The following is a 25,647-nucleotide window of genomic DNA, read 5'->3' as shown; positions in this document are numbered from 1 at the left end:
TGGTCTTCTCCTAACACTTCCTCCACTCTCCTCTCAATTCTTCTGTATAGAATTCTAGTTAAGATTTTTGATGCATGACTAGTTAAACTAATTGTTCTGTATTCTTCACATTTATCTGCCCCTGATTTCTTTGGTATCATTACTATAACACTTTTTTTGAAGTCTGACAGAAATTCCCCTTTTTCATAAATATTACACACCAGTTTGTGTAATCTATCAATCGCCTCCTCCCCTGCACTGCGCAGTAATTCTACAGGTATTCCGTCTATTCCAGGAGCCTTTCTGCCATTTAAATCTTTTAATGCTCTCTTAAATTCAGATCTCAGTATTGTTTCTCCCATTTCATCCTCCTCAACTTCCTCTTCTTCCTCTATAACGTACTTTGCTAAAAAATAAATTTGATAAAAACAAATTTTGTAATCTAATCTATCCAAATTAGCACCAAATTACACTTAGATGGTTTTTTCATTAAATTTTATTTTTTATAGTAACGGTTACATCTATTTCTCTACGTTCGAAGTTACTTTATTCTCAAAATTAATAGCAAATGAAACATATTTTCTGTTTATTTGAGCATATGTGAATTAATTTTGAGTTATACGGAAGAATTTTGTTAAAATTATTGCAATACATATTTTAAAAAAAATTAAGAAATATTAACGGATGACCTTATCGTGCTATACAACAATGAACATTATTTGAAATTATACCAACAATTTAGAAATAAACCGACCAATCAATCAAAACTAAAGTTATATTTTTGTGCTTTCCCAATTCTCCTTAATAATCCTACATAATGGTTAAACCATGAAAAGCAAATATTTACTACAAATAGAAAACTGAAGATTTATATATATTTTTCAATAATAAATACATTTTGCCATTTTATCATTGTACCTATTTTTATATACGATTTTTCATCAAGATTTTCATCCATAATCAAGACATTACTTCTCGTAAAAATAGTACTAGTACAACTAGATTTCTTTTTGTGGAAGCATGTGAAAAACATTATTTATTCGGAGAAAATACGTGACCTCAACCACCTACGACGAAAGATTTTTGCGGAAGTAGCAACTATTAAACCCGACATGCTGGAGAGTGCGTGGGAAGAGTTAGATTACCATCTGGGTGTGTGTACGGCAACGAATGATGTACATATCGAAGTGTATTAAACACAAATAAAAGACTTACAATTTACCTTTTCGGAATATATATTTATAAAAGTATTACTTTAAATATAATGCTTTTAAATAATACCTGAAACCGAGGAGTTCTGTTTATAAACACTCTTTATTTTATAATCATTCTTCTTTACTTTCACCAGTAAGACATATCCTGAAATTGTTTAATATTATTCCTGATTCATTCTACATACAAACATACATTGCGCGAGCGCGTGCAAGTTATACAATCAAAATCACGATGAAAGTAAATTAATTCATTGTTAATAAGATGTATAGTAAGAACCATAAGCATAATAATTATAGATGATCTTGCATGAAATAAAAAATCAATAGTACATCCTTCTTAAGAATAACAAAAAAACCATGCCGAATTTACTAAGGAAAAATGAGAAGTAAAGTAGCTTCCAATTGCCTTCATCCTTGAAACATTTTAGTGCAAAATATCACGCACTATATTCCATGAAAGAGTTATTAGCTCTACTACATATACATATATATGCGTAAAATTTATATCCTTTGTATTCATCAGAAGAACTGGCCTATAGTAAGTATTATTACTCTCAGAGAAAACAACTCTTAACAGGTCCTGTTGTACCGCAAGTGTTTTTTTTGCATTGTAAACAAAAAAATAGTATAACGGATTAAATTAACGTAAAATGTATTCTGTAATAAAAGATTGCATTATATGTAGTACGTTTTATGTGCTACATAAAGCAGGGGGTACAGTACATATAAAAATTCAAGTGTTTTATATAAAATACTATAGTGTAAACCAAAATCGGTGTTTACTCATACATGTAAATATATATGTATATGATTTCTGGCCAAAAAACTGGTGAATTACTTCGTTGAACCAACATTCTGAATACGACAAAATCTGGCAAAATTAATCTAATGTTAAGGGGAACTAAAAATTCGAAAAAATATATAATATTTCACTTTTTTTATAATACAATATTGATTTTTTGCCGAATTCTAATAATTAAGTGGCATTAAAAATCATATAAATAGCGGAGTTTCTCTAAAAGGTTGGTTATATATAATTGTATATTTTATTTGTTAATAAATCAATAAAATTAAGATATATTTCTGATTTTTTAAGCGACTTTATTGGAGGACAGAAATGAAAGACAAAAGTTCTGTTTTTCTTGTTCCAATTGACCTTAGACGGAAAAAAATATCGTTGTAATCTTTACCTTTAAGTGCTTTTATTTTATACTCTACACGTATAAGTTTGAAAAAAATACTGCTTTTATATCATTTGATTTTACCATCGAAATCTAACCTAAAACCAAAAATTATTTATATATTTTCTTCTTTGAAAGGCACTTAAAATATTGAACGTGAATTTTGCGGTATTTCGATGATCAATTTATAGGAAAATATATATCCAGGTTTGTGAAACATTTTCTCTGGTTTTAAAAATGTTACTTATAGGAAAACAAAATTGAAATATCCCTGGTCGGATAATATACTTTTGGAGAATAAACACAAATATAAAAATAAAATTAAATAAGAAAACGAATAAGGTGGCAGTAAAATGAGCTAATGATAAAAAAGAAGAACGTTTGGAAGATTAGAACGTAGATAAAAGTAGGATGTTGAAAACTGGCAAACATGTTTATTTTTATTATTTCTTCTACAGAGTGTATTCCGAAATTCTCTCGGGAATTTCATAACCTATTCTACTCACGAAAATAAAGGAAAAAGATCATACAAAAAATATGTCCTAAATGCTTCCTTTGTGAGTTACGGCTCATTTCACATCGGTGAAATGGGGGTTGAACTGAAATTTTCAGGACATTAATTAAGGAGCAGAATGGTTTTTGACCTGAAAAATCGAATAAAAAAGTCCCAGAACCATATCCAGTAGTTTTTCAAAAATCTGGGGTGAAAAACAATAAATTGGGGTAAAAAAAACCTTTTTTTTCATATCTGGCGTACAATAACTTTCTTAAATGGGTAATAAACACTTAAAACGTTTAAACAAAAGAGCAAAATGGTTAAGATAAGTTGTATAAAACAAAGAAAAGTTAGGTTTTCGAATTTTATTAAGAAACAGTGCATTAAATTTGTCAGAAAAATATATATTTAATGTAAAAGAAAAACAAAACATTTTTTGGTGAAGTGTATAATTTGTAAAAACAAAATTTAGTGTTAAAAAATGTAAAAATAACTGGAAATTACACAACAATTATTAAACAGAAATAAATAAAAAAATTACTAGATAACATTTTTGTTATTTTTATTAATGACAGAAATACAATAAATTATTTGAAAAGTTATTACTTCAAAGTTGGCAATAAAATAACAACAGCTGATCAACAATACGCAATACTGTATTAGTGTTCAAGTCATTCTGTAAGGTACATTAAATATATCGAGTACTGTGAACTGTACTGTCGTTAGGGAAGATTTTCAGTAAAGTTTAGTTTGAACATGATCGGTTTTCCACTGAAATAATGCAGTACTTATCTGACAACTTATTTAATAAAGTTTTTATACGTCAAACTTAAAAAAGAGAGATTTTTACACCATTTATTGATTTTCACCCCAGATTTCTTAAAAACTACTACAGATACGGTTCTTGGACTTATTTTATTCGATTTTTCAGGTCAAAAATTATAACAATTCTTTCATTTTTGCTCCTTAATTAAAGTTTTAAAAATTTCAGTACGACCTCATTTCACTGGGGTAGCTGAAATATTTCATTAGCCGTCTTACAAACGAAGCATTTCACTACATATGATTATATGAACTTTTTCCATTATTTTCACTAGTAGAATTGATTATGAAAGTCACGAAAGAACTTCGTGGTACACTATTTGTGTGTGTGTGTGTGTGTGTGTGTGTGTGTGTGTGTGTGTGTGTGTGTGTGTATATATATATATATATATTTTAATATTCGAAATAATGTAAAATGAAAAAGATCATTTTCCTGCCATCCATTTATTTTTCTTAATAATCATTTTAAATTAAAGTATTTTTCTTTAAATGTAGAAAGCGTAAATACATAAGGGCACAGTAGTTTCAGCTGGGATGTCTGAAGTTGTGTTGGAACTGCTATTAATACAGTTCTTCGATCACGGAATCATACGTGTTATTTCTTCTTATCTAACTGGTTTGTTATACTTAAATTACTTCTTCTTCTTAACTATCATTTATCATCTTAAAAACATATTGTCTACGCAGTTAAAATGTAATTTTCAACGAGTAAACTTAAAGATATAATATAACGATTTAAAAATGTATACGTTATATTCATAAATCGTTACATAAATTTAATACCAACTTTCAAGTTAAATTATTGTGTAATGTGTCTACAATTAAATAACAATAATAAAACAATTACCTAAATATTAAAATGAAGAATATTTAATTATATGACATTTGTATATTTGTTTAATGAATCCCGAACCTCTATGAACCGCGATGAATTAACCATTCAATAATAGTGAACCGCAGCATGTCGTCATAGACAGCAGAAAACCAATCCCCAGTTCAGTAATCGATTCCAATCCTGTGCATTAGCTGATCTTTCTAAACTTTGAAGGGTAATAATTTAATTGAAAATTTATATAGTCGTCAAAGTATTTTGGAATTGATTGTAAATAAAAAAAAATATATAAGAAATCGAGAAACACCAAGATTTATTTGAAATTATTATCCCAAATAAATTCACAATTATCATTTGGATTTATTTCTCAATGTAGAACAATAAAAATTCGTGTGGATTTATCATTTTCTTTAAATCTTAGTATTCATTTAGATTTAAGAGAACTAAACACATTTGGCTTCATTGAGACTGATTTTTAATTGTGTATAACTGCGAAGCTTTTTAAGAATCGATGAAATTAGTCGAATAAATTCATATGAAGAGAGATATTCATTTTATGTTTACCATTATACTGATAAAATGGAATAATTTTAGGTTGGTCTACATTGACATAAATCGATTTCTATCGTGGATCGAACGAAATTTTTTTATCAAATTAGATACTGTTTAATATGTTATTTATTAAAATGTATCATACTGAAGCTAATTCTACATTGATTTTAATAATTTTACTATGAAGCGTTCACCTCCAATTATCAATGGAGAATACATTTTTCTTGATCAGACTGTACAAGTACAGTATTGTGGTGATCCAACTAGACATAAAATACTTCTTTCACATTTTATCAAAGGTTTTACGCTGATAACAGGGTTTTATTGATACCGAACGTACGTTCAGGCGCATCGAATATCTATCAAAATAAAATGTTAACGAATGGGTGATAAAAATTGTTTATTACGCTTCCTACAGTTATTTATACATTTTAGAGCTTCGTTATTCCAAATTTATTCATATAAATTGTTTATGTGTATATATAACACCTATGATTTATTATGTAATTTGTAAAACATAATTTTTTGAAAACTTTTTAAAATGTTTTCTGAATAGCTTTTATGGTTTTATTTATATACTATAACATAAATAATGGCCGTATAATAAAAAAAACCGCTGTTTTTAAGTAAATAACTTATCGAGAAGTAATTCCTAAATTTAAAAAAAAAATTCCGATATTAAAAACATAGTATTATTATTTCTGCTTAGTAATCACTCAAACGAATTTTATCTTTGTCATAATGAACACAAAAAAGATGTTAAGTTTTAATTGTTATAACCGTGCTAGTATTGTGTGGATACAGTAATGAATATGTTAGGTTTTTATAGCTATTTTTAATCTTACCCGGAATATATTAACCACAGCACGTGCGTAGGAGCATACAGGCGTTAGTAACAAGTGTGCACTATCAAGCCAAGGCTATTAGCATTTCAGACAGTCTATGTAAGAAATATATACATAAAACAAATATGTTTATAAAAAAATAAGTAGACGTTGTGCAATATTGGATTATTTTAATCCTTAAATTCTTTTATTTATCTTTCGTTCAGTACAATACATTTTTTCGATATAATTGTTTAATTAAATTTTCACTTAAGTTTATTTGGATTCCTCGTCAATGTCTGCCACTTTAAAAATTCTTCAACACTTAGAAAATAAGTAGTAGTTATAAATTACATCCAATAATAACTGAAATTAAATTTACTATAACAATCTACTAACCTTGAATATCTTCCACATTCGTGCACTATTTCAACAACACCTTGTGACGTCACTCTTGGATAATTACAACGACGAAACGAGCTGAAATATGCATCCACCTTCCCCAGAAGACGACCCTGCAAAATAAATAAATAAATTACGTGAAATCCTAACCAAAGATCCTTAAATAACTTGTGTATTTTAACGTTGTATATTAATATTATTTCATATTATGTCAATATTAATAATTGTTGTCTTTTATTGCTTATCTAATATGTTAGAGTTTATCCTGGACGCAAAACTAAGTGTCGTTATCAGCGTTCGGATGAGATATAGTAAAAAAAATATATATAATAAAAATTAAATTAAAAACTAAACTCCAGCTATATAAAATATCAACATAAATGGAAAACGTCTGGGATGTATGCTAAAAGCAAAATAAAAACACAATGAAATATTACATTAGTAATCTACATTAAAACAATAAATTTACCGTATGTCATAAACCAAATGGCATAAATAACGGAAATATACTACAGAAAACTGAAATATTTGAATAAAATCGACGGACCTTAAAACTCATAAAAAATTCTATAACATTGTCTCATTGTTTCATAAGATATTTCGGAAGTTAGCCCTCTAGTTTAAACTTCCAACACAACGCCGCATAACAGACACAATCCACAAGATGCGATTGTACAGTTAGTCGGCAGTCTCAACGAACACAAACGGGTGCATCGGTCTGAGTCGTGAGATATCCATGAGTGAGCATAGTGTACTCTATACGGAAACGGCAAATAATAACTTCCTCTCGACGGTTATCCCTGTATGAGGAGCTCCACCGAGATACACAGTATTTTTAACAGGACGATATTGTTGAAGATAGCAAAATTTTGATGATATTATTGTTGGTGAATGGAGATTCACTTTACCACTCATCATGGATCACTCTCTGTAGAAAATAGACAAGATCATCAGAAACAAAAGTGAAGAAGGCTGGAAACAAGCCTCTTTTGCCGTGCTATCAGCGCGCTCATTGCCTGAAATTCGAATATGGCTGGGGATCTAACATAAGCTAAATGCTTTACTAAAATGAAAATGGTGGGAAATAACCTTTTTCTTTGTTTTTCCTGTTTAACCTTCGGGAATTACTGTTCAGATATTACTTCAGAGGATGAAATTTATGAGTGTAAATGAAGTGTAGTCTTGTACAGTCTCAGTTCGACCATTCCTGAGATGTGTGGTTAACTGAAACCCAACCACCAAAGAACACCGGTATCCACGACCGAGTATTCAAATCCGTATAAATTTAACTGCCTTTACTAGGACATGAACGCTGGAACTCTCGACTTCCAAATCAGCTGATTTGGAAAGACATGTTCACCACTAGAGCAACCCGGTGGGTTGGTGGGAAGTAACCTGGCTCAAGGTAAAAGTCACTCCCGTAAATTTAATGATCATAATGAACTGCTACGTAAAAACGACGAATTAAATAGTTTCCCATTACCTGCTTTAGAATTTAATATATAGTATCACAACACACTTTCAGATGTTACGTATTTACTACGTTCATCACAGAGAATAGCTGCATAATAAGAATCACTATTCTCAGAAAAAGTACCCTGAAAGATTCTCTAGAGAGGTGATTTACATGCACCACAAGCATTATAAAGATGAAACAGAAAATGTTAAAAAATAATTTAATGTATCCCTTTTGTTGTGAACAATATCCTCTAATAACAAATCAATAGATTGAACCTTTCTTTTTCCTGTTTAGACTCCGATAATTACCTTTCAGATAATACTTCAGAGAATGAATGAGTATGATTTGTATGAGTGTAAATGAAGTTTAGTCTTGTACAGTCTCAGTTCGACCATTCCTGAGATGTGTGGTTAATTGAAACCCAACCACCAAAGAACACCGGTATACACGATGTAGTATTCAAAAACGTGTAAAAATAACAGAATTTACTAGGACTTGAAAGCGCTGAAACTCTCAACTTTCAAATCAGCTGATTTGGGAAGACGCGTTCACCACTAGACCAAGCCGGTGGGTAAAAAAAAAAAAAAAAAATTATTAATTATGCTATATTATAACCAAACGTTACCTACCAAAATTTATTGCTAAAGAACAGATCTCTCGGAAATTAACCAAAATTATTTTATATTGATTTTATCATACAATGTATACAACATAGAATTTTAAGTTTAATTAATTACAAATTCTGTTCTCTTTACATGACTTAAAAGAACAGAAATTTTTATAAAAGTATATAAATTTACGTAAAGATACATTTATAATTTCAAATATTATTTAATTTAGTTTCATAATTCTTAACAGATAACAATAAAAAAAAGTAGAAAAACTGATATAAACTCAAAAGAAAAATAAATAAACAAAAATTGGCAAACATAACATATAGTCAGGATATTTTACTGTTATTTTCTTTTTTCAGTACATAAAATAAGACCATGAAAAAAAAGATATGAATTTTTAATGTTCACATCAGAAAGTAGGCAATGTGGTATATTGATATCACTGAAATATTTAGATATGTAGCCAAACTAGAAAAATTGTCTACCACTGTTTATATATTAAATAAATAAATAAATATATATATATATATATATATATATATATATAGAGAGAGAGAGAGAGAGAGTGTGTGTGTGAGAGTGAGGGAGTGAGAAAGGAAGACGTAGAGAGAGAGAGAGAGACATCATTTTTGGTTTCCTATTATAAGAAACAAGTTTTTATTTTTCGGTTTTCTGACAGATAAATGAAAATATTATTATTATTATTTATTTACACTAAAAATTCGTTATCAAACTTCATTCATTCATACAAAACTTTATTCTGACCCTGGTTAGTCATATCAACAATGGTTTATTCAACCATCAAGCATTTTACGCACTTTATTTATAAGAAAGATTGAGCTTTTTATTTTATCTAAATAGATGGAATTAAGGAAATATTGAAAAGGAGCTATCGATCTTGAACTTCGTAACGAAAACCGAACTAAAAAAAAACTATTCGTCTTTTAAGCCGATCAAAAATTATTAATAACCATAAAAATAATACGATTAAATTGTTTGATTTTTAAAGTACTTAAAAATTACAGTTTTTAAAATATTTTTTATCAGCTTATATATCAGTAACTATCATTTTTTTCTAAATTTAGAATTTTTATTATAGCCATGATTTATAAAAAGTTCAAAAAAGTTTTTATCGATTTTTCGAAGAAAAAGTACCGTATTACTTTCTTTCGGTCGCTCGATGGGGTTGTGGGGAGGGAAATTGAATTTTCTTTACGGTTTGAGGTGTGAGAAGTACGAAAATACCATTCATATAAAATTATATTTATTTCATAATACTCGTTTATAAGTCTACGTATAAAATTTGTGTTTCGAAAGTCTCCAAAATTACTAGATCAATTTCATTCATATTTAGATATGCTGTAGTGGTGTCTGAAGTTGTGCATGAGAAAATTTTATGAAGATTAGTTGAATTGTTCTTCAGTTACACTCAATTTTAAGTCCGAAACAGACTTTGTAATAGTCAGTTTTGCATACGCCCTTATGCACTGGTGAGCGAGTTAAAACTTCTGAGCCGTTAATGTTATATTACACGCAGATGCTTGTGTGCAGAGTCTTCTCATTATTTTTTATTATTTCATCAAATTACGGTTATAATAATTTAATTCTCTTATAAACAGAAAAAAATATTTAAAATTAAATAAAAAATAATTATACAAAATAATTAAATAAAAATATTACATAAAATAAAATAACGAAACGTCGGGCATCATGTGTAAAACTGCGCAAGAATTTTTTTTTAATTTTAAATTGGGCTGCACGGGATACCCCTTTTTAAAAATTTTCTATGCCATCTAAATTAATACTATAATTGGATTTTAAATATTGAAAATCATAGTTAAAAAAAAATTATTTATACTTTTATGAGTAGCATTCAACCCTCAATTTTTTTTTTACAGCTTAAAAGTTATGTGTTAGAAGAAAATTATTTACTTTATTATGTTGTCCCGATTTGGAGAAGTATTAATTAATAAAAAAAAAAAAGTACCATTTCAAATGTTAACTGAGGCACTTCAGCAAATACCTTTTCCTACAAAAGCTGAAACTTTTTTTAATTGAGATTATCAAAGATTTACGGTAATACGATTTGGAGATTACCAAAAAATTGTAATACGTCATTGGTAATCTCGATTACGAATGACGTATTACAAATTACCAAAAATTTAAAATTAAAAATTTAAATCTATCTCGCAAGTTACTCACTACATTTAAAATATAAAAATCTTCATGTTTGATAGCTTTAACTCTTTAGTATTTCTTGAAAAAAAAATTACCAAAAATGCTCACCCCTTCCTAGAAAATTACAACTAGATCATTCAGAATTACAGTTGCATCTTTGCATTCTTAAACAATTTTATATAGTTCTCTTTATTAAATTTATTAACCACTTGAGGGTATTTTCTTAAAAATTAATTCTACCCAAATGCTTTCCTTTGAGTATGGGATATCCCAAAATGAAAAAAGTCTCTTTTTAGTTTCTTTCAAGCCAAAAATTGAATTCCTAACTTAACAGGCGTAGCCTGGAAATTTGCGAAATGCATTTCCGGGTTTTCGGTTTTTTTTTACCTCCGGATCCACCGTTAGGTATTTTTAGAGGATGAGATGAAAGATTTGTAGCGTGTGTGAAAATGCCATGTCTGACCGGGATTCGAACCCGGGACCTCCGGATAAAAGGCCGAGACGCTACCACTCGCGCCACGGAGGCCGGCGGCTTTTTTAATTTAAAAAAATTACTTGTATATAGTATATAAGTATCTCTTATTTAAAAACAATTTATCCTTCCTTTCTTAAAATTACTGGTGTTGTAGATCATGCTGTGATGTACTGGTTCAATATAAAATAATAATAATAAACTTCGACGCCAATTTTCTACATCCCACTTTTTACTTCCTTGTACGATGTAAAGGAAGTATTGTGATCGCGAAAAATTTCTGTCTTTAGATTTCAACGGAAATATCCATTTTGACCATCCCTGACGTCTGTAGATACACAGATGTATGTACATACGTACCTATCTCGCATAACTCAAAAACGATTAATTATAAGAAGTTGAAATTTTGGATATAGGACTGTTGTAACACCTAGTTGTGCACTTCCCGTTTTGATTGCAATCGACTGGACCAAAAGTGTCAAAAAAAGCCCAAAATCCAAAAAATTTCGATTTTGAATTTTTGTTAATTGCAGTAATAAGCCCTCATTGAGAGCTTTTATACGATATACATATAAGTGGTACTCATTTTATATTGTTCCAGAGTTTAGCCAAATAAAATTTTAATTAATGAAATATTTGGATCTTACTAGGGGAAGGCAAATTGGTTCAAATTCGACTTCATCTTCTTTTTTTTTAATATAAATATATTGATTTATTAATATTTATTAACCTGTGATTGTAAAAAAATATTTACAATAAACAATAATTCAATAATAATAATAATAATAATAATAAGGAAGTGACTGCAGGGCGTGCAGGGGTATATTGGTGGACTCCTAAACTCGCCGAATTGTGAAGAAGATGTGTGGTGAGTAGGCGCTGCCTCAAGCGAACCCAAAGGCGGGGTGAGAACATCGAAGAGGAGCTCGGCAGGTTACAGCTTGCTAGACGGAACTTTCGTGGAGCAATTGCTGCGTCCAAAAAATGCAAGTGGCAGCAATTGTGCGATGCTGTGGAAATTGATCCGTGGGGTGATGCCTATCGTATCGTCACAAAAAAGTTTGGAAGACGGCTGCCACTCCTCACCGACGATGAGCTGAGGAAAGGCGTTGATGAACTGTTTTCGAAAGGAGTGGACTTTCAAAGGGAGGAAATTGTGGTGGAATCAATGGTTCCATTCTCGCTGCAAGACCTGAGTGAGGCGACTAAGTTTATTAAAGGCGGCAAGAGTCCTGGGCCGGATGGAATCCCCCCGGAGGTCGTAAAAATTGTGGCTGAGACGGTGTCTGGTGTGGTATTGCCTGCAATGAATATGATATTGGAGATGGAATGGATACCTGAACGGTGGAGAGGTGCAAGGTTAGTGATGCTAAGGAAGACTGCTGGTCCTACGGAGGCACACGTTTCGTTTCGACCACTTTGTTTATTGAATTGCTTTGCGAAGTTGTTTGAAAGACTTGTTCTTCGAAGACTCAACGACGGTGTAGAGATGGCATAGAGACTTCATGAGTACCATTTGGTTTCCGGCCTGGACGCTCAGCGATTGATGCGATCGGTCGAGTGACGAATATTATTCGATCAGCTACAGAGGGCACACGGAGGTCGAGAGAGATAGGAGCGGTCATGCTGTTAGATATACGCAATGCGTTTAATGAGCTTCCATGGGAAGTTATATTTCGTGAACTAGAAGTAAGACGAATTCCGACATACCTGCGAAGGGTGTTGCACGAATATTTTAAGGACAGATTCGGTGGTGGGCAGGTCGGAAGGTGGTGAAACGAAATTTCCGGTGGACAGGGGTGTCCCTCAGGATTTGGTGTTGGGTCCGGCCTTGTGGAGCATTGCTTTCGATAATGTTCTAAGGCAGCGCTATCCGGCGGGCGTCACCCCGGTGGCGTTTGCTGATGATTTGGCACTTGTAATTGTGCGCAAAACGGAAGAAGAACTGATGGTGGCCGGTGAAGAAGCGGCTGATGTGGTTAAGAGGTGGCTAATAGCTCATGGTCTACGGCTCGCTGAAGACATGTTGCGGCTGGACGACGCAGACTGCATCCATTACGTTTTAGAGTGGGACACACGATAGTCCATCCTAGTCCAGCCGCGAAGTATTTAGGCGTGTGGCTGGACAAGAACCGATCCTTTACTATACATGTTGAGGAGGCGGCGAGAAAGGGCGAAAATGTGGTGAAGCCACTAACATGATGAGAAATAAGGGCGATCCTCAGACGGGTAAGAGGAAACTGTTGGCCAGTGTGTACTCTTCTGTGGTGTTATATAGAGTTCCTGTATGGCTGGGAGCGTTGTCGAGGGCAAGGAACATGAGGCGTTTGGTTATGCAACAACGTAGGCTGAACATACGTGTCATCGCAGGGTATCTAACGATCAGCGCCGAGGCGGCTTCGGTTACAGCTGGAGTACCGCCCATAGACTTACAAGCGCAAATGAGAGCTGCAATAGTGAATGGAGGGGACAGAAAGGAGGCAATTGACGTTCTCTACATGGCTTGGCGTGACAGATGGCGAGATTCAGACAAAGGAAGGTGGACCTATGGGCTACGAGACGTCAGGAACTGGGTGGAGCGAAAGCATGGTAATACAGGCTACGAATTCACCCAGTTCCTGTCTGGACATGGATGTTTTCGAGACTACCTGTACAGGATGGGCAGATGCCATACAAGTCACTGTCACGATTGCGGCGGACTGGATACAGCAGAGCATGTAGTATTTTTTTGTTCTAGATGGCGCAACTTCCGCGTAGTGCTCGAGGGTCAGGGTATGGAGGGGGCCAACAATATAATCGAGGTAATGCTCAGCAATGGCAACAAGTGGGAGTGTGTCTCCACTACGATCGCATCAATGATACGAGAGAAGGCCAATGAAGAGAGGCGACGGCAGGCTGAGTTGATGCGAATCTATGGAGGCTTGGAGTTCGATGACGGGTGATCAAGGGAGGCCAGCTTCTGGTGGTGGGCGGCGGGGGCTCCTCGGAGTCGTCGCTCGTCGATCGCCCCCTAGGGACGCCTTCCGGTCACACGGATTCGGATAGTGGAGTGCCTGGGTGATCATGCAGGTGCTGTACATACCATATGGCTTAGATCCGGCCCCTGCATGTTAGAAGGGGAGGTTTTTTAGCGGGTGAGAGCCCCGCACTGCCGTCAGTGCGGGCCTGACGGCGGCTGGCAGAGCTTTTTCCTCCGCTCTGGAAAGAAAAAAAAAAAAATAATAATAAAAGTTATCAGAAGTAATTAACGAAATAAAACTTTATTTACTTTTCATTAAAAAAAATATATATATAATTTAATAGGTGTACAAAGTAATCATTCTGTGTCCGCATCAGATTTTTTCTATTTATTTTTACGTCCTAATCTTTCACAGTTTCTTGTTTTTTATTATTATAAGCTTATTCTATTTTACTGCATTTATGTTGTTTGTGTTTTTTTTTAATTTCTTTATACCGATGTTTATTCTTCAAAATTACATTACCCGACCAGGGATATTTCCATTTTGTTTTCAAGTAACGTTCATTAACCAGAGTAAAATATCGTTTCTGTTGAATTTTCACACAAAATTGTTTTCTTTAACTGTATTTTTTATTCCTAAAAAAATGTAACTTTATGGTTAATTCTTTATGCAATATTATTTAATTTACATTGTTTGGAAGCTAAAACACCTAGTTAATTACTTCCGAAAAAAAAAATTGGAAAATAAAGTAATTAATTTTTAACTGGTAAACGACATTTTTTCTACATTACATACGGCCGTAAGAATAAATAAATATAATTTCACAAAACTTATTTTTGAGTTAATGTTTAGTTTCACATATCGAAAAAAAGGAAAAATATAGCAACAATTTAAGATAAAATTAGAGCAAATTAGTTTTTTCGAATAGGCAATCTCTGAACCGTATTAACAAATTTTAGTTTTCGTCTGACGCTTTAATCTTTTACCATCTCCCAGTGATAATTTTTCTTAATTTTTCTCTGTGTTCTTCTGTGATTCTCCTGTTATAATTTCCTCTTTCTTCAGCAAATTCATCTTTTAATCTCATATACTTTCTTATTTTTTTGAAAATTTCTCTGTTTGAAATTTCTTCTCTTAATCCGATTTCTTGGAGATCTTTTCCTCTATCTTGAAGCCGATTTTCCTACTTTTGAATTTATTAAAGAAGGTAAAAAAAAACCTTTCTTCATTCATTTTCTTTAAATGACCATAAAAAATTATTCTCTGTTTTTTAATTGTATCGATTATGTTTTCAAATTTTCTATAAATTTCCTCGTTTGATCTTAAAACATTTTTATTATTTTCAACTTTGGGCCTAATATTTTTCTTTTCTTTATCAAAATATTCTTTAGTCTCCCTTGATTATTTAATATTTCTGCTACATAAAGCCTTTTAATGATATACAACCGTGATGTAATACCTGAATTTCGCATTCTAAGAAAGCGATTTTTTATTGTAAAAATCTTTGGTTAATTGGAAATTCATTTCCATATATTTTTCTTGAGTTTCTAACCAAATTGTGTCTATTCCATTTTCTTGATCACTTCACCAAGATATTGAAACTTTTCCACCAATTTATTTTCCCAAATTTTGTTTCTCTTTCTCTTGAGAGTGCATTTAGAAATGTAATTTTTTTTGTTTTTTCAAATGAAATTCGTAGTTCAGTTCTTTAAGCGATTTCCGTCATATTTAGATTGCTTTTTGGACTTTTTTAGGTCATCAGCTAAGATAGATAAATTATTTGAAAAACCAAAACAGTCCTTTGATATTTTTTGTATTTTCTCCGAAAAAACAAAGAATACAAGGAATTTGTTTTTTTTTTTTGTATTTTTCCGATTCTTATGATAAGAAGAATTAGGTTTTCATTTTCTTTTCACCATTCACAAATTACTTTATCTAAAATATAGTTAAATAAACGTGGCGTAAGATTATCGCCTTGTCTTACACCGATTTCAAAATTGAAAGGTTTTGATATTTCTCCCATGAATTTTAATTTTGAAAATGTCTTTCTTAACTTCGTTTTAATTAGATTTATAATTTTACAATTATATCCTATATCTTTGGAAGTTTTAAATGCAGAATACCTGTTTACTGAGTCAACAGTTTTATGAAATTATCAAAAATTAAGATATAATTTTGCTGTTATTTAGCATTTTACACCGTATGACTGATTTTAAACTAAAAATTTGTTCTGAGCAGGATCTGCTCTTCCTGAAACCAGTTTGATATTCACTAATATTTTTATTCTAATTTATTAATAATTTTATTCACTAATTTTGTCTGTCGCAAAATTCTTAATTTTTTTTTTGAATTTTTATAAAAAATGTTATAAGTTACCGGAATTAGTTAAATTCTTCTTAATTATTTACATCGTTTTTACTCTTTTTATGAACCGGATTGATTAACGCAGAATGCCAATCTTTCAGCATTTCTTATTCTTGACAAATTAGTTAAAAAAAAAAAATTAATTAAAAAAAAAAACATTAGATAATGCTGAACTAACTTATAGTGGGAAACGTATATTTGATTAAACAACTTTTCTTTTTTTTTAATTGTGCATAACGTTTTTTAAACTGAAAAAAAAACCAACTGGTTCTTGAAGTGCATTTCAATGAACACGAAAAAAATTTCATAATGATCAAGCATATTTTTAAAATTTTCTTTTTTTTTAATGAAATGTTTTAACTCTTCCAGCACTACACAAATATTCCCCAACGGGATGAAGGGTAGAGGAATTTCTTTCAAAAGGAAAACAGAATACCCACCCAAGGGAATCAAGATGACATCACCGCTTACGTTAGATAATTTTAATTTAAAAAATGTTCTGAATAAATTAATAAAGAGTACATTAATTTCCTTCAAGAGTCTTTTTTAACTTTTTTTTTTTAAACTTAGAATATTAAAAAGGAAACGCAGTACATCTCCTAATAACCAAATATTATCAAAAATATTTTCTTTACCCATTTTAAATTCAATTAAAATAATTTTTATTATAAATGGAATTATAATAAATTAAGAAAAATGAATTAAAAGCAATACTTAAACAATCTCAGGACATCATGATATTAAAAGATTTAGTTATTTTTTTACGGCAATTCGATGCAGCGTTTATTATATGAGACAATAGATTTTGTCTTTAAAAGTAAAATATTTAAATATACTAGTATTAATTTAAAAAAATACAAATAATCATAAAATATTTATAAAGAAATTCAATAAGATAAAATGACACCGAATAAGATAACAAAAATATGGGTTGCGTAGAATAACAGTGCTAAGTGTTTTAAAAATAAATTGATAAAAATATTTATTGAATTTCCAGGCAAGTAGTTTTTATTTAGTTCTTTAAAATGCTGTTACCACACACTTATAAAATATTATAACATCAATAAATACAGGAAAATGCTATATTAAACCAAAAATTCCACTGCAAAATTCATGATAACAATATCTATACGGTACGATCCCGCGTTTCAAACTAAGACGGTTATTATTTTACATCGTGGATAGTGTGGTGTAACCCCCTCCACCAAAAAAAAAGTTTCTACTTTTTAGTTGGTAATGTTGTATGTGTATGTATGTGTGTGTGTGTGTGTGTGTGTGTGTGTGTGTGTGTATATATATATATATATATATATATATAGCGAGCGGGGAACTATAGCCCTCGACAAAATTGATGCAGCCCCCATCACCCAACGAAAATTAGTCTTTCATTCAGGGGTTCATTCTAGTAAGTTGGGTCCAAAAAAATCAATTTTTGCATTTTAAATTTTTGTTATGTATAACATCTTTAAAATACAAATTTTTACAAAATTTGAGATAAATCTGTACATAATCTCCTCTAATCATTAATCCCCTCCTATATACCTTAACCCGCCGTTAATCGACCGTGGAAGAATAACGCCATTACTCGACATGTGAGCGCCGCGCACACTCTGACGCAATACCCATAAAAATAATTAATTACCCGGGTTTTCCTGCAAACCAGAAACTCAATACTTGCCTATCGCATTCCAAACACATGCGTAGGCATCTAGAAGGCGTTCCAGGAATCTTCAAAAAGTTTTCAAGTTCTTTTGCCAGGTTCAGCTATCCTGAAAAAGTGGATGAACTAAAGATTTTAGTGATGTATTATAATAAATATTCTGAATCTGTCCTCCAAGCGGAGTACCTGATTTAGTGGGAGTCAATAAATTTAAAATGCGATCTAAAAGGAATTTACTATTGGATCGCTGCAGTAATGAATATTTACCGAGTAGCCATAATCTCTTGCAAGTTTTAGCGACTCTTCCGGTAACAGCATGTACTAATGAACGATCTTTTTCCAGAATAGAGAGTTAAAACGATTTCGCGTAACAAGTAATGGGACGAAAAAATTCAGTTCGTTAGTTTCTTTGTCAGTGCAGAGAGATATTACTGTTAATCCTGATGAAGTTTTAGATATTATGGCGAGAAAGAAAAATCGACTACTAGCTCTCTAATAACACTGGTCAACAGGATTTTTGTTTCACGAGTACCAATACGTGTATTTAATGTAGTTTTTTATCTTGCTTACAAATATGTATTCGGAATTTCTCCATTACCCACAGTTTTTTTTGTTATTTTCTTTTTTTTTTTAATTTTGAAACGTTTTTCGTTCATTTGTACATTGTCAAGTAAAAGCTCCTACAGCATTGTAAATATCATGGAACCAAATGAGCTAAATCAAAGCGTAACGTTGCTACTATTGTGCAGGTTCAGACGTGTATAGAAATGTACAAACGTGATCTAGTGTAGCACACATTCATCAGAACGATGCCAGTTGTGATATAGTAGTGAACTAGTAAACACATCATTGTGAGTGCTTTGTGTGTCTGAATTATTATATATTACTTATATACAACTTCATTTCTTTTAATTAGTTGTTAATTACAAATTTCCTAGAGTTTATTTAAATCATCCTAACAATTTTTGTTATGTATGTGGTGAAGTGACGCTCAAGTTCCAAAGGCGAAACTCTACTTCATTAGTGAAAAGGTGTTATGAACTTTATTTTGGGTGCAAAGTCGGGAACCAAACATGAGCCTTGGCCCAACATATCTGTTGTTTATAGTGTTCTAGGCTTCTCACTACATGGAAAACACCACATGCCATTTGCTATCACCATGATTTGGAGGGAACCCAAAGATCACTCTTCTGGCTGTAATTTTTGCTTAACAAACACTAAAGGGATTACGTCAAAATCAAAACATACAGTGGTGTACCCTAACTTGCAATCTGCAATGAGACCAGTTCCACACTGGGAAAAATTGCTCGTATCAAAGCCTCCAGAACATTTGACATTAGATGCTGAAAGCTCTGAGAGTCAGGAAGTAAGGAAAAAAAGAAACAGATTATGGTGATGCCAGTTTTGAATAGTTCATCTGAGCCTCATTTACTAGCTCAAGATGATCTTGACGATCTCATACGAGATTTAAAGTTATCCAAAAAAGAGTTTGAAATACTTGCTTCCCGGCTAAAAGGATGGAATCTTCTTCAAAAGAATACAAAGATATGTACTTATCGTAATCGTCATTCTGAATTTAAAAAAAGTTTTTTTTCTGAGGAAAATAGCTTAGTGTTTTGTAATGATATTTCTTCTCTAATGGAGACACTTTGTAATGAACGTAACCCAACAGAATGGCGCTTGTTCAATGATTCTTCTAAAGTTTGTTTAAAAACTGTGCATTTGCATAATGGCAATAAATTACCATCAGTACGTGTGGCTCACTTCACCAGTATGAAAGATACATATGAAAACTATATTTATATTGGAGAAGCTTCAATATGCAGTGTATGAATGGAATATTTGTGGTGATTTGAAGGTAACTGCACTTATTTTTGATCTCCAGCTTGTTTACACAAAGTACTATGTTTTTTATGTGAATGGGATAGTAGGGACAGAAAAAACCATTTCATTTGAAAAGAATGGTCTAAACGCGAATCGCTCATTTCTGAACAGAAAAATATGAAACATGACACATTGTGTAATCTTAAAAATGTGTATTTACCCCTCCATTACATATCAAACTAGGATTAAAGAAGAATTTCGTCAAGGCCATGGACAATACTCCTGATTACATGTACTTAAAACAGAAGTTGTCTAAAATTAATGATGCCTAAAATTAAATAAGGAATATTTATGGGTCCTCAAATACGATCACTAATGCATGATGAAAAATTTGAGCAACTGTAGAATCCACTGGAGAAAGCAGCTTGGCAAGCATTCAAAAATGTTACTCAGAGTTTTTTTTGGAAAATCCAAGGCAGAGAATTTCTGTGATATTGTCAACGATCTTATAACATCTTATAAAATATATATCTTATATTTGGGTTGTGATATATCCTTAAAAGTACACTTCCTGCACTCGCACCTAGATTTCTTCCCGGAAAATCTTGGCGAAGTGAACAATGAGCACGGGGAACAATTTCATCAGGAGAGTTCAGCTATGGAAAAGGGATATCAAGGCAAATTGAATCCTAATATGCTGGCAGATTATTGTTGGACCATCAAGAGGGATGCTCCACAGGGGAAATATAGCAGAAAATCGTTATTTCTTACTTTCTAGGCGAATCAAATATTTGAATATTGTGTAGTTAAGAATGCAGAAAGTATTAAAATGTTTGAAATTATATCCTGTTTCTCGGAAATCTTGGGTAATTGGGAAAACCCGTTATCATATTTGAATTCAGGGGGAAAAATACTATCAGAATCACATATTTTCTTCCTGAGACAATAAAAACTATTCTTTTTTGTTTCCCAGTGTAGTTCATAACTTTTATTGGTGTGTAAATGTGAGTGTGAAGTATAAATGTAGATTATGAAAAAAATTATAAACTAACATTATAATTCTTATTTGCGTAGTAAATGATGTATTAAATCTAAGCATATGTTTTGTATTTTTCAAACGCAATATAGTGTAAAAAACCGTTTCAATAATAAATTATTTTCATTATTATTATTTTATCGTCATCATCTTCATAATTAGCTCGCTTAGATCCTCTCTTACAAAAACTATCCACCTACGCGTCTGATAGATGTGGAATATTTAGAAACCTCATTTTAATTACTTATACGTATTTAGAAAATAAATTTACTTAAATAAATAAATACGCTATACATTTAGCTCTGTGAAATTAAACGTAGTTGTAAAAAAATATGAACTCTAAGCAAAAAAAAAAAATTTCCCACTTTTTCAAATAACTGTCTTAAATCTAAATGTCAAGTTATATATGTTATCGTGAAAGACCGATATCTGACAAATGTCGACATGTACCAAATACGTCCGTGAAAGACCGAAATATTTTCTAATTTAGTCCTTCGCCGGTATATGTCCACAAACACAGATAATTTCTGGTGGGGAGGTCGAAACAATAGAAATTTAAAAAAATCACCTAGAACTAATTTCTAGCGTAAACAGATTATGAGAAACTCTCATAAAAAAAATGGAAGTTTAAATTTAAGCCAAACATAACCAACGCTCGTTAACCTCGTCTAATTACGGTAAATATACAAATTGTATATGTTATTCTCCAACATTGGAGGCAATTACTCAAATTCACCGCATTTATAAAAACATATCGTCATATTTTCATCATTTTATACATTTAAAGGGCCAATCAGGTCATATAAAATATTTTAATTCATGGATGAATGTGAACGATAAAAAAAAATAACCAGATGGTTTACCTTTTGTTCAATTTTTTAATAAAATATCTTTATTTAACTTTAACTATCAGCGCATTATAATGATATGAATTTGACTAATCGCCTCCAATAAAGGAGAGCGTAGGGTATGCAAATTTAAACTTCCTTTTTTGTGAGGGTTTCTAATCTATTTACCTTAGAGATTGGTATTGGGTATTTCTTTTAAATTTCTTGTTATTATTTCGATCCAGTTCTTATCTGTGTTTGTCGACATATGCCGACGAAGGACCGAATAAGCAAATCTTTCACCGACGTATTTGGTATGTGTCGACATTCACCGGGGAATACATTACCTAAAAATACTTCATCTAATTTCGGTCTTTCATGGTAACATATATGTAAATTCAGATGCGTTTAGTTAATGTAAAAATGTATTCTAATAAAGTAAAACTATATATTTCTTTATTGTATTTTGAATTATAATAAATTAAGAAAAATGAATTAAAAGCAATACTTAAACAATCTCAGGCCATCATGATATTAAAAGATTTAGTTATTTTTTTACTGCAATTCGATGCAGCGTTTATTATATGAGACAATAGATTTTGTCTTTAAAAGTAAAATATTTAAATATACTAGTATTAATTTAAAATAATACAAATAATCATAAAATATTTATAAAGAAATTTAATAAGATAAAATGACACCGAATAAGATAATAAAAATATGGGTTGCGTAGAATAACAGTGCTAAGTGTTTTAAAAATAAATTGATAAAAATATTTATTGAATTTCCAGGCAAGTAGTTTTTATTTAGTTCTTTAAAATGCTGTTACCACACACTTATAAAATATTATAACATCAATAAATACAGGAAAATGCTATATTAAACCAAAAATTCCACTGCAAAATTCATGATAACAATATCTATATGGTACGATCCCGCGTTTCAAACTAAGACGGTTATTATTTTACATCGTGGATAGTGTGGTGTAACCCCCCCCCACACACCAAAAACAAAGTTTCTACTTTTTAGTTGGTAATGTATGTGTATGTGTATGTGTGTGTCTGTGTGTGTGTGTGTGTATATATATATATATATAGATATATAGCGAGCGGGGAACTATAGCCCTCGACAAAATTGATGCAGCCCCCATCGCCCCACGAAAATTAGTCTTTCATTCAGGGGTTCATTCTAGTAAGTTGGGTCCAAAAAAATCAATTTTTGCATTTTACATTTTTGTTATGTATAACATCTTTAAAATACAAATTTTTACAAAATTTGAGATAAATCTGTACATAATCTCCTCTAATCATTAATCCCCTCCTATATACCTTAACCCGCCGTTACTTGACCGTGGAAGAATAACGCCATTACTCGACATGTGAGCGCCGCGCACACTCTGACGCAATACCCATAAAAATAATTAATTTCCCAGGTTTTCCTGCAAACCAGAAACGCAATACTTGCCTATCGCATTCCAAACACATGCGTAGGCATCTAGAAGGCGTTCCAGGAATTTTCAAAAAGTTTTAAAGTTCTTTTGTCAGGTTCAGCTATCCTGAAAAAGTGGATGAACTAAAGATTTTAGTGATGTATTATAATAAATATTCTGAATCTGTCCTCCAAGCGGAGTACCTGATTTGGTGGGAGTCAATAAATTTAGTTTATGTTAATGTAAAAATGTATTCTAATAAAGTAAAACTATATATTTCTTTATTGTATTTTGAATTCAAATCAGTTATTACAGTTCTTTATTTTCAATTAGTATATACGGGAAATTACTTAAAAGATAAATCGTTTACCGTACCGAAATTATAATGCAAATATGGAATACAGCTACAGAAGCGTAAACACTATACAGTATATTTCTGTACTGAATTTTGAAATTTCTTTATTTTTATTACATCCCGTTTATACCTTCGTTTTTATCTGTAAAATTCGGTAATATTTTAATTGTGTTACAATAATTACTCAACTGGGATTTGTCTTTTATCACTTTATGTTTTAAATAACGAAGTCGTACTGTATTTTAAATAATTGTTTAAACAAAAAATTGATTGTGATATAAATCCGGAGAAAGAAAATAATTTGTAAGTAAGGTGATGTTGTATATAACTGGAATGATCTCAAAATTCTCTTACTCGCTAAAAATCAATATTTTTTTACTGTATAAAACCGCAGTTCGTATGGTGGGTCGTTTTAGGATGGTTGGCAACATGTGTACTCTACAGCTAGTGCTTCGAGTTAGTGGTCTTCCAAATAAATATTATGTTTTTAACGACAAAATCTATAGCGCAATATGTTATTCAATTTTTAGTTCTTAATATTAATAATTTTTTCCCAAAAATACAGTACATTCTTGGCAATCCAAAGAAGCAGAGAGATGGACTCCATAAGTATCCTTAAAGATTTTTATAATTTTTTTTAAAAATATTTACATATATCTACTCTTTTTTTAAAAATAAAAATAGATTTAAAATGTCTCATTCAAGAATAATTCGCTGAAAAAAGAAAAAATGCATTAAAGATTTTGTTCCGAAAGGTTTTTCCCAAAATGGTGACATAATATTTGCTTTAAGAGAAATTGTAAATGTTGTCATTTCTTTTGTTGTAATTAGTTTTATTGTCGATAAACAACTCATTCGAAATTAATAAAACAGATTTGTTACAGTCTGTGATTAAAGAAAATAAAAATAGATATGCGGTTATGAAGTAAGAATTAGATAGAAATGGTGAAAATTTTAACACGTTAAACTTAAAAGGAAAATAACTAACGAAGTCGTAAAACAAACTGAATTAATCATAAAGCAACAAGGAACAATTAAATCAGGCTATAAAATCCTTGACGAGTTATGAGAAAAATTATATGAAATTATTGATAACTGGCAACTTTAATTTTTATTGTATTTTTGTAATAAAATAACAACCCCAGAAGACTAATTTAGAAAATTTTGTTCGTTAAAATCCAAAATGTAGCAAGTATTTTTAGTACGATAATCGTTTCAGGGAAAGAGAGGAAGATGCCTTTTCTGTATTTCTACTTTTTTACAGTTTAATTTATGTTTTTTGTTTAATGGTTTTTCAATTTTGGGTTAATGTTTTTTTTTTTTCTTTTTTTGTAAATCATTCGATCATTTGTACATTATTTACGTTATAAAATGTTATTCAAATAAATATTTAAAGATTACTAAAGGGTCCGGCATATATTTCTGACGATTTTGTAGTAATTGTTATATTGGCACCACTGTCAATGAGAAGGTGGGAGTGTTGCACATCGACAGGTCTATTCATGCTATTTCATTAGCCAGTATGTCGTGGTCGAGTGAACAACGAGCGTTTGTGTTTGAAGCCTAATTTAAAAATAATGACTCGGTTATTGTAACACAGCATTTATTTCGCAGAAATTTCACTTTAAATCGACACGCGTCTGTTCCTAGTAGGAATACGATATTGTTGTGGGTGAAGAATTTTAGGAACACTTCGTGTGCTGTAAAAATTAAACCAACAGGACAAAAATGGACTTTGAGAACGCCTGAAAACATTAACGCTGTAAAGTTAGCTATTACGTGGTCACCACGACGTTCAGCAGCGAGACATACTGCTGCGCTAGCCATTTCTGATCGAAGTGTACGACGAATTCTTCATGCCGACCTGAAATTCCATCCGTATAAGATGATGTTAGTGCAGCAACTTAATGCAAATGACTGGGCGTCTCGCAAAGCAGCTTGGGAAGTCATCCTCGAAAATGTCCACCAGGATGCCGTTATTATTTCAAGTGACGAGGCACATTTTCATCTGTCAGGATTTGTGAATAAACTCAATTATCGTTATAATCCACGGAAAATTCTTGAAAAACCACTTCACAGTCAATATGTTACAGTGTGGTGTGCGGATTCAAAGTTCGGCATAATTGGCCCATATTTTTTTGAGGAGTAAATCGCAGAGTAACAGTAA

The 25,647-nt window shown here is 31.4% G+C and overlaps 1 protein-coding gene across 1 annotated transcript in view; it reads right to left on the bottom strand.

The window, feature by feature from the left end:
• The window catches only part of LOC142330478 (LHFPL tetraspan subfamily member 6 protein-like), a 641,459-nt gene that overhangs the window by 199,749 nt on the left and 416,063 nt on the right, over nt 1-25,647 (bottom strand). Inside the window, exon 3 of the mRNA XM_075375742.1 lies at nt 6,300-6,415. Coding sequence (XP_075231857.1) covers nt 6,300-6,415 — 116 coding nt within the window. The remainder of the gene's footprint in view (nt 1-6,299; nt 6,416-25,647) is intronic.

Source organism: Lycorma delicatula, chromosome 9 (genome assembly GCF_047948215.1).
Source record: "Lycorma delicatula isolate Av1 chromosome 9, ASM4794821v1, whole genome shotgun sequence".
NCBI classification, from domain to species: Eukaryota; Metazoa; Arthropoda; class Insecta; order Hemiptera; family Fulgoridae; genus Lycorma; species Lycorma delicatula.
This window is presented reverse-complemented; position numbering and strand designations above follow the sequence as displayed.